The sequence below is a fragment of the Sinocyclocheilus grahami genome, unplaced genomic scaffold (genome assembly GCF_001515645.1).
Source record: "Sinocyclocheilus grahami isolate Dianchi unplaced genomic scaffold, SAMN03320097.WGS_v1.1 scaffold562.1, whole genome shotgun sequence".
In the NCBI taxonomy this organism is placed as follows: Eukaryota; Metazoa; Chordata; class Actinopteri; order Cypriniformes; family Cyprinidae; genus Sinocyclocheilus; species Sinocyclocheilus grahami.
In genome coordinates this window covers 550,261-561,572 of record NW_015505741.1, presented here as the reverse complement: position 1 = coordinate 561,572, position 11,312 = coordinate 550,261, and the positions used below count along the sequence as shown (strand labels likewise).

The 11,312-nt window shown below is 36.0% G+C and overlaps 1 protein-coding gene across 1 annotated transcript in view; it reads right to left on the bottom strand.

Moving 5' to 3' along the window:
- Window positions 1–2,638: 2,638 nt before the first annotated feature.
- Window positions 2,639–11,312, bottom strand: part of LOC107556260 (RNA polymerase II elongation factor ELL2-like) — a 60,789-nt gene continuing 52,115 nt past the window's right edge. Inside the window, exons 6-12 of the mRNA XM_016239326.1 lie at window positions 9,829–9,953; window positions 7,463–7,583; window positions 6,688–7,126; window positions 4,738–4,801; window positions 4,186–4,357; window positions 3,780–3,824; window positions 2,639–3,098 (exon numbers count right to left, since the gene is read on the bottom strand). Coding sequence (XP_016094812.1) covers window positions 2,988–3,098; window positions 3,780–3,824; window positions 4,186–4,357; window positions 4,738–4,801; window positions 6,688–7,126; window positions 7,463–7,583; window positions 9,829–9,953 — 1,077 coding nt within the window. The 3' untranslated portion in view covers window positions 2,639–2,987. The remainder of the gene's footprint in view (window positions 3,099–3,779; window positions 3,825–4,185; window positions 4,358–4,737; window positions 4,802–6,687; window positions 7,127–7,462; window positions 7,584–9,828; window positions 9,954–11,312) is intronic.

The following is an 11,312-nucleotide window of genomic DNA, read 5'->3' as shown; positions in this document are numbered from 1 at the left end:
TTAAAGGTGACATATCATGAAAATCGGACTTTTCCAGGTTTTAAGTGCTATAATCAGGTCCCCGGTGTATTTACCAACCAAGGAAACGTGATTAACCCAATCACTTTGTTTAGGTAAGCCTTTTTTTGCAAGCGTCCTGAGAAAACGAGCGGTCTGATTTCGCTCCCTTGGTGACGTGGCAAAGGGATCTCATTATAATATTACCGCCCCTTAATCTGTACGTTTCCACCATTTTTATACAGTCTATGGTTTCCACCCACAGCGTCCTCATTTTGATTTCGCAAGCGACAACGGTGTACCAATTCTAATGCCATGGCGAAAGTTTGAGCAAAACATGCTAACTGTTCTGTCTTTGGTTGCACAGACGAGCACAGAACACTGTTTAGAGTCCCAGCCTCAGAGGAGACGAGAGAGAGCAGTGGATTTATTTACTGTATATTGCTGCTGCCACACAGATCTAAAATAAACAAGCGATTTATTTCCCAGCTGTTTACCTTCACAGACATAACCGACTGTTTTTGTAACTTGTGTGTGTTTTTAACGTAAACTTGTGTGAGAATGAAAACTTAGTTTAGTACTCAAATGCTGTGACAGCCACTTTCTGTCCGTGTGCTTCGGATGTGTGCTCTCAGAAAACCATATATCTGTTTAAACTCATATGGTTTAAAACGCATGATTTCAGCAAGATAAACATGATAATCAGAACCAAAACAGATGTTTGTAGCAGATACGAGCTGTACTGGCAGCAGCTCTATTCTGGAAAAGGGGGCGGGGAGCAGCAGCTAATTTGCATTTAAAGACACAGGCCCGAAAAACAGCGCGTTTCTGCTTCCGCTCAAAATAGGCATTTTCAAAATTATAAAATAAATGATCTGTTGAGTATTTTGAGCTGAAACTTCACAAATACATTCTGGGGACACCAGAGACTTATATTACATATTGTAAAAAGGGGCATAATACGTCTCCTTTAAAGTCAAATCAGAAGACATTTCCATTGTATTAAGTTAATGTGGTCCAGTTTATTTAAGGCATCTACATCAATACATGAAGTTGCCCCATGAAAGGATGAAACAAACTGTTAACAATATAAAGAGAAATGCTATTTTGGCAAATCTATCAGTTTTCCAGCCAGATAACAAATCAGGATCGAGGATTAGAGGAACTAACACTGTAGTGACATAAATAACAGATCAGCAGTCTCCACAAGAGAAATGTCAAAGCGCAAAAGTGACACAAAAATACTTCCATAATGTACACGAGGCTATGGGCATGAACAGGAATGACATGGACACGGAGGGACTTTGAAAAGACTTTGGAAAGACTCTGCTTCTATAACGTTTGGTGTTTGCGTCAGGCCGTTACGTAAAGCAGAATCCTCAATCTGTGTTCATCAAGTACTACATTCTGGGAAAACAGACATACTGTATACTTCCATTCACAGAAAACATGACCCAAACGAAAATCAGGATTCAGAGAAAGCCTGACACAGTCTATGAAGGTCTCCTTCACGTGTTAAAGGGAAAGAACGCAGAGTTCATTCAAACGTCAAGAAATTAAACCTCAATAAAAAAAACATCAAATTTCCTGTAACATTTCCAATAGATCAGGTAAAGAATTGTTTTTTTGTTTTCCATTAATCAATACATTTTTCTTTTAAAAAAGGATAAAAGAAATTAAATGTGCTTTAAAACATGATTGTTTCTGCTTTTTAGTGTCCAAATATAATAATAATAATAATAATGTTATAAACATCATTATTTTAAGGACAGAGTGTGCTGTAGTGGTTTGAGCACTGGACCCTGGACACAAAAAATTCATGAGAAAATTATCACTTTATCGATTTTGAACTGTCAAGGTTAAGCACCTTTCCTCTCATTACATGATTGGCTACAGGAAATCAAGATTAAATTTGCATCCCAGAGCTCATCCTGTAGCTACACACAAAAGAGGCAGGTCTCGTCTAATTAAGAGTCTGACGTAGGTGCTTTCACGCGGACGTTCATATGACAGATTGCACCCTCGTACGCTACAGAGTTTGGTAGGATCACCTCAAGAGTTGAGAAAATTCCAGGTTTCCCTTATTCTATCCAGTGATTAAACCCTCTATTATAGATGTCGAGATCTTACAAGTGTACAAATATACATTCAGTAAAATATCAAAATAGAAACTGTGCTTCAGTTCTCTGATAAATCACTGACAGACCGAACACAGTACAGATAGTCATCTCTCATCATCCAGGCTTTATGATTGTACCATAAAAGCAGCCCGCAGCCCTGAAGGTCAGAGCTCAGAGCCAAAGTTAGAAGATCAAGGGCAACGGTTACACATATGCTGCATTTGGGTAGGGAAAAAAAAAAAAACTATTTTGGCTTAGGTTGTGTCTCACATCTAACCAATTCCTCAATGCAACACTTTTTACACATTATAGATGTCGAGATCTTACAAGAGTACAAATATACATTCAGTAAAATATCAAAATAGAAACTGTGCTTCAGTTCTCTGATAAATCACTGACAGACCGAACACAGTACAGATAGTCATCTCTCATCATCCAGGCTTTATGATTGTACCATAAAAGCAGCCCGCAGCCCTGAAGGTCAGAGCTCAGAGCCGAAGTTAGAAGATCAAGGGCAACGGTTACACATATGCTGCATTTGGGTAGGGAAAAAAAAAAAAACTATTTTGGCTTAGGTTGTGTCTCACATCTAACCAATTCCTCAATGCAACACTTTTTACACGAGAATGAAAAAGAAAAGAAAAAACTTTAAAGGGCTTAAGTCACTAGTTGGAGGTCTTGGCCTTCGTTTGATAGTTTGGGCTTAGATCCTCAGCCTCCACATTGTTACCCACAGTTCGTGCGGAGGACAGACGTGGAAATGCCTTGTCGTGTTCAAGAGAGACGTTTGGCCCTGGTTTATTTCCACTGAGGAGTCGTTTGGTCCATGCGAGCAGACTGGGAAGGAGGAGGAGAGTGGAACGGCTGGCACTAGGAGAGCGCTTGTGTGCAGTCATAGTCCAGAATCAGGCCTTTGATGTGTGATAGTTTCTGATGGAGATACTCGCAGCGCTTCTTTTCTTCCCGGTAGCCTGGAAACTTCTGCAGGGACAAAAACAAGATCTTCAAAACGTGCACATTAGAGGTGGGTATTAGTACTGATTTCTCGCTTTAGATGCAGTTTTTGATCTCTAACTGAAATTTTACTAGCTGTTAAAAATGGCGACATCTGCTGGACGGAAGGTTTACTACAAATCATGTTTAGTATTCACATAGAGAATATGAGGCACGAAAGGTTCAGTGTTGTTATTGTTAACTAAAATTATTAAGAATTATTAAAATTGTTTTGACGAGTTGAAATAAAGATTAAAGAATATATATATATATATATATATATATATATATATATATTTATTTTTTATTTTTATTTTTTTTTTTAATAAATGAAAAACTTAAACTTAAAAAAACTAATGAAAATTAGAAATGTCGCCTTGGCCTCTAGTTGAAACAAAACAAGAACTAAAATTACTAAAACTTAATTACTAATAAAATAAAAATAATTATTAAAAAATTTAAATATTTTAACATTAAAATCTGAAATAAAAGCTAATTCAAAAAATGTATAAATACTATAAAAACTAAAAAAATAACACGGAAACGTTCATGGGGTTTTAAGAATTTATATCAGATTATTTAAATAAGGTTCATAGTTATGCAAAAATGTTTAGACAGTTCCTCAGTTCATCGAGTTCAAACACTATCAACATAATACAATTCTCTTACCTTCTTATACTTCCTATACTTCTCCATTATTTGATCCTCCATTACCTAGAATAATCAAAATAATGATTAAAAAAAAATCTAAAATAACCTCTGACATCATGTATTATGTAACTGTTATATAAGGTGTGCTAAAGCATTATCTTGTAAAACAAAGACACATTGTTCCACAAGTAATCTTAAAGCCATAACGCCAGTCTTCAGTGTCACATGACCCTTCAGAAATCATTGTAATTTGATGCTCAATGAGAATACATTATTATCACTGGTCTTCTATCTATCTATCTATCTATCCATCTATCTGTCTGTAAACAGTGATGCACTTGTTTATGAATAAAAGTTCAAAGGAACAGCATTTTTTTGGGAATGGATTTTTTTTGTAACATTATAAATGTATAAATGTCCATACCTTATACTTGTGTGTCCCGGGAGACAGCGTCTTTATCTTGGATCCCAGCTGAACAAACATCTCTGTAACTTTCCCTATACGTTCATGAAGGTCTCTGTACTCATCATATTCCGCACAGAAATCCTCTTTGTATCTCTGACGCTGCTCAGAGTCTGTTATAGTGTTGTATTTCCTGGAAAGAAAAGTTCCTCGAGTGAAATATTTGATCAGTAACAATAATTCAAGTCGCTAGGCAGAATCCCAAGAGAAACCAGTAGGTGGCACTACATATTAAAATGAATGTGTATTTATTCTCATTCTTGGGTCGTTTGTCTAAAACTACCAGTTCCTTTAAAAGCTCAAATACAGAACATTTAAAATCAAAAACAAAGACTTTTGTATTTTCTGTATTTTAACTTGAATTCTTACATTCTGTTCTGTAAAATTACACACTATTGCTTTAAATGTGCAACACAGTTAATTTTCTATTCCTTAATCATCGGCAGACAATCTCCACCTTGTAATTACAGAAGCACAAAGCAGTAAAATAAACTGAAATCTGGTCTTACTTACAATAAATAGTCAGGCAGCTCATCGGGCGAGGCACGGGTGACAGGTGTGTTGGGTCGTTCGTGGTCTACACAAACACAGACAAGAATGATAAAGTGGTTTATGTAATCTCACTACGCAAACATATCAAAGCGCCATGCTGCCTGGGTTGATGGAGTCATTTATCAAATCTTGCGATAAGGGACGTGGAGGGCGGTCGTCGCTGACAAAGGCTGCCTGACAAGACGTCAAGCTTGAGGCGACGGTCAAAGTGGGCTCTGCACGTTTTACAGTGGGTCACCCAGCTGTTAGTTAAGTTAATCATCCACCCTGGCGCTAGGGAAGGGCGCAGACGAGCAGTCACCTCGCACGCACACGTCTGTGTATCCGCACACAAACATACAGGAATATTTCCTGAATTGCTTGGCAAGTCCAAACCTGTTCTGCCATCATTTCACTTGAAATGAAAGTGTCTCACAGTGAGTCACTTCTGAGATGAATTGCAGCGGCAGAGCTGAAACGGGATGTTTTTGTTTGTTTGTTTTTACAGAACAGCAGTTATTCGGTATCAAAAACATCTAGTGAAATTCCCTCTGAGAAACAATGATCCCATTGCCCTTTTGGCAGTGCTGATAAATATTGATTATGATCACCACAATTCCAACTATTATGACATCTAACTACTATGACTATGCCTGACATCATACCATGTAACAATCATAACATCATGTTGCTATACAATATTTTACTGTGGATTCTAAATCTCATCGGCAATAACAGTACAGCTTAAAAAGCTGTTAAATATAATTTTATGCGTTACTGAATTAATAATAATAATATATTAAATTATTAATTTTAAATTATTTTTTTATTAATATTGTACATGTAAATAGGCCAACAATTAGAAAAAATGTGTAATTGTCACAAGCAAAAATAATGTAACAAATGATCAATTACAATTTATTATACTGTAATAATTAGTATTGATAATCATTTAACATTCCCAGTTATATACACTACTGTTCAAAAGTTTTTGTTGTTGTTGTTTTTTGGATTGTTTGGGATTTAAAAAAATTATCTTATGTGCTGACCAATGCTACATTTAATTAATTAAAAATACAGCAAAAACTGAAATATTAGTTCAATTTAAAAATAAATGTTTTGTCTTTTGTAACATTTTAAATAAATGTCTTTACAGTCCCTTTTTACAAATGTTTTATGCATCCTTGCTGAATAAAAGTATTAAATTCAGGAACTAATGGTGTTAGCGGCTGCCTGTTGTTTATTTATTTTTATTGTTTTACTTTCCAATGTTGTTTAAAAGTTGAGAATGTGTATGTTTTATTTAGCTGGTTGTTTGCAATTAAGAAAACCCAATAAACTATAGATCATGAATTAATATGTATACATTTCCTTAACCAAAATTTTTTTTTTAACAACTTACTGACTTACAAACTACTTTTAAACAGTAGTCTATATATTACTTTTCTTTGCAAATAATTTATTGGCCACAAATATATGTGACCCTGGATCACAAAACCAATCATAAAGGTCCATTTATAAATCAAATTGAGATCTAAAAGCTGAATAAATAAGCTTTCCATTGATGTATGGTTTGTTAGGATAGGACAATATTTGTCCAAGATACAGCTATTTGAAAATCTGGAATCTGAGGGTGCAAAAAAATCTAAATATTGAGAAAATCACCTTTAAAGTTGTCCAAATGAAGTTCTTAGCAATGCATGTTACTAATCAAAAATTAAGTTTTGATATACTAATAGTAGGAATTTTACTAAATATCTTCATGAAACATGATCTTTACATAAAGGAAAAATCTATAATTTTGACCCATACAATGTATTTTTGGCTATTGCTACAAACATACCCCAGTGACTTATGACTGGTTTTGTGGTCCAGTGTCACATATTGCACCTCTACATCAAAATTTCACCTTTTTAAAACCTTTTAACCCACCATTGATTTTTTCCTGGTTCTGTTTAAGGTCCGGGCTGGTCTCGACCCACTCAGGTTTTAAGCGCTCCCTCTCTTTTTCTTTATGCTTCTTGGACTTCTTTTTGTGCTGGCCGTTTGCTAGCTGCTGCTCAGTGCAGATTTCTGGTTCAGTTCTTGGGTGTTTGGGGCTGGACGATGGCTGCTGTGCTGGTTCTGGCTGTTCTGGTTTGGGCATGCTATTGGACTCCCCGAGCTTGTGCCTCTGGTAATGACCATCAGGGCTCTGCTGAGCCGTGCTGCTACCCCTTTGCAAACTTGTGTTTCCATGAGCGGAAGAGTTACGGCTCATGGAGGAGCCGAGATGTCCATTGGAAGGAGATTGCAAGGGCATGTTCTGGTCTAATAAACGTTGCTTTTTCGGCGTCTGACTTTCTGGATGGTCGGAAGGCACTGGGCGTTTCTGGGAGGAAAGAAAGAAGGAGATTTCACAAACTTTGCAGATGGAAAACAGCAATAGTGTGGACCGGCAGCTTAATTGGCTCCTGCAAACAGCAGTGACTGAAGCGCCTCCAGCATCTCCATAAATAAAGAGCAGACGGCGCCAAACATGATCTTCACAAGAAAAAAAAATAGGCTCTTCTTATTCTCATCTCAAGTATATCGATCATACATTCAATCACAAACCTGTTTCAGTGCATACAAAAAACTGGTAGTCCATTGCAGATACTACAGCATGCAACAGCTTTAAAATGAGACGGAGGAAAAGTAGCACTTCTTTTTATAGGTGCATATTTACCATGGAGAGATTCTTGACAGGGCTGAGTTGGGATGGAGAATCCCCTGAGGTTTTGTGGAATGAATGGCTGGACTGGAGGCTTTTCAATTGGCTAGTGCTGCTGCTGAGAGGCTGGAGTTTTCTGGAATAACAGAGAGTGAGACGCTGTCAAAATGTCATTCCGTTCATGCCTGCCATCAGGAAACCTTTGCTAATTAAATTCTGAAACAAATCTGTGAACTATCCCAAGTTGAGATCAACTTCCCTGTTCCAGAAAGCTGTTGTGCTTACAGGAAATGGAGGAACTAAACAGGAAGAAATTTAAAGCTCAGGATCAAGGTCTAGGATTTTGCACGAGTGTTAATCAGGTTTGGCTGTTCCCGAATGGAGTGTAAAAACATTATACTCTTGCACGGCATTCGTTCGGTCAGAGCGCCGGGGGTGTTAGTCTAGTTTAGCATTTCCGGGTAGCTGATAACATCTGCAGTGGGACTGGCAAAAGCCTTGCTAATGTCCAGTGACGAGAACAATGGTGCCAGAGACATTCCTACTCTGCTGGAACTTTCCTCTGGCAATCTGCTTCCTACAGCTCTTTCCTCTCATAGAGCTGCTTTTTCATCACACGGAGGATCGTTCTTCATCAATGCCCTGACAAACATGATGTACTAAACGACTCTAGACTATATACTGTAGTAAAAAGTAAAGTAAAACTAATATAAAATACAGAATAACATATACATAAAATATATATTTATTTATAAATAGTACATCAAATACTAAATAAATATAATATTTATATCTAAATATTATATAACAATTTTTTTTACAGTGAACTCACTAAATGACAAACTACCATTCAAAAGTTTGAAGTCATTAAGTCGTCAAACTTTTTATTCGAGCAAGATACTTTTTATTCAGCAAGTATCCATTAAATCGATCAGAAGTGACTTACATTATCACAAAATATTTCTATTTAAAAGAAATGCTGTTCTTTTAAACTTTCTGCTCAAAGAGTTATTAAAATGCATCATGATTTCAACAAAAATATTAGAACAGTTTTCAACATTGATTATAATAAGAAATGTTTCTTGAGCATCAAATCAGCAGATTAGAATGATTTCTGAAGGATCATGTGACACTGAATACTGGAGTAATGATGCTGAAAATTCAGCTTCGCCATCACATAAATAAGCAGTTATTTTACATCATAATAATTTCACAATATTACATTTTTTACTGTATTTTTTAATCACATAAATGCAGCCTTGGTGAGACCCTTTGAAAAACGTTCATAATTTATTTCTGGCCCCAAAAGTTTGAATGGTAGCAGTTCATGGATCATTCTGCAAACATGCCGTGTTGTGCAAGTGCCGTTCTGGGGATTATTGCAAGATCATTTTGATCTGTCCCATTAGGATACTTTAGACTGGCAGTGCACATAAAAATTGAGAGGCAGAGGTGAAGGCAGAGAAGAAACTCAAGCATGCAGTAAGTCAGGCGGAGTGTGGAAAACCTCCCAAAGACTGGGCTGCCAAGATCGTATTTGGCAGGATGGCTGCCGTTTATTCTCCTATTGTTCCGGGACTGAATGCGGCTGCAAAGAAGCTTTCAGCATAATTCCACTCAACAGCACAGTGAATCGCACGGCTTCCTGCTCAGACAGGCCTATTAACCACATCATACTTAATAAGGCCTCCAAAACACATCATCTCAGCAGACTGCGGGGGCAAGGCCTGGATGACAATACTGTACCAAACGTCACCAGCCCTTCTTAGTCAAAGGAAGTTGGGAAATAATACGGTTATGAGAGTTTAGCATGGGGAGAAAACAACTAAAACTTAAACAGTAATAAAAACTAGTAATGTTAGTAAAATAAAATATTAATAGCAATATTTAAAAAAAACTACTAAAAATTACAAACAATTTGATTGAAAATTACAATGACATCTTAAAATATAAAATAAAAGGTAACTGAAAATATTAATACACTTTTTATTAATATTTTCAATTAGCTTTTATTTTATATTTTCAGTTTAGAACTATATTACTATATAAATAATACTAAAATAACATTAATAATACTGTAATAATGACTTTAATTACTTCTAAAAATATCATAATATACTAGGATATATACAGTATACTTATATAATATACTTTTTTAAAACGTAAAAAGAGGCAGATTTTTGATTTGGTCTTGATGAAGGGGAACTTGAACCTTACAAATGGGTCTATGCAAGACAAAAAAAAGGTTGGAAGCAAAGCAGAGCAAAGTGAAGTATTGTAAGGCAAAGTATAGAAGATTATTGTCTGACACACTAAAACGGCAATAAATATTTATAAAAAGATACAAGTGATGTTGTGAGAATTGGGAATACTGTATGTACCTTGCCAGCACCCTTTGAATGAGTTGCCGCTCTTCCTCGACATAGACGGGCCAGTCCCTCCGCACATGTCTGTAGAAATCATCCTTTAGAGTAAAGCTGTGGTCTTTGGGATTGAGTTTAGCCACCTGAAAGGAAACATACAGAACAATAGAATTATTCTCCTAATGAGAAACTGCCCTCCATTCACAAATGCACTTTAGTAAACAATATTTCAAGAGTGACTTGAACCATCAAGCATTACTGGAGTCAGCATCTCTTTGAAGAAATATGACACTTTAGAATTTTTTATGAGAGAGAGAAATAATGTACGATAGGCCTTTTAAGGACATTCTTAAATACATCCAGAGGACAATAATTCAATTCAGACCTTGTAAATGTAAAACAGAAAGCATAAATTTATTGCAGCACACGACGTTCCGTAGAGCACTTTAAAAATGGGATATGAACCCAGCACAACCCTCCCTCTGTCAAATCACGATTCACTCTGATGCAGGAACTCCTGAATATAAACGCAGCAGGAAACATTCAGCAAATAAACCTACTGACAAAATCAGCCATAACCATCTCGTCTGCCCAAATGCAATAGAGAAGCAGCTCTGGACATAAACTATATTATCTGGACAGGCTGAGTACTGAACTGTGTTTTCTGGAGTAGGGCTGATGGGAGAGATTAAAAAAGAAAAAAAAAAAACTTGGCACTGGTGCAGAATGAAACGCTGACAGAGGGTTTTAATCAACAACATATTATACAGGGCTCCAGACTACGACTAGAACGGTCACAAAAGTGACAAAAATGTGCAACAATTTAAACTCTAACCTCCATGAGCAACAGTCGGGAAAGCTTTGTGTGCATTAATACATAGTTTAGTCAGTTATCATCTTGGAGGGCCTTACATCTTCAGAGAGCCCGCAAATGTATGCTGCATGCAATAACAACAGTGAGTCATGATGCTGATTCACATACATATGACTCTTATGAATTGCTTCTTTTTATTGAGTCAGTCAAAACAACTCATTAAAAAATCTGTACCTTGCTTGTGACTAAGTAATATAATATAATATAATGTATAATCCTGAAAAAATGCATCATGGTTTCCATGAAAATATATAAGCAGCACAACTGTTTTCAACATTGATAATTATAAAGGAATGTTTCCTGAGCACTAAATCAGCATATTAGAATGATTTCTGAAGGATTATGTGACACTGAAGACTGGAGTAATGGCTTCTGAAAATTCAGCTTTGGCAAAAAGGGAAAACAATAAATTTTAAATACATAAAAATATAAAGCAGTTATAGAATGATTTCTGAAGGATTATGTGACACTGAAGACTGGAGTAATGGCTTCTGAAAATTCAGCTTTGGCAAAAAGGGAAAACAATAAATTTTAAATACATAAAAATATAAAGCAGTTATTTGAAATTGTAATATATATATATATATATATATATATATGAAGAGTTAATTTGCAAAAACCGATAACT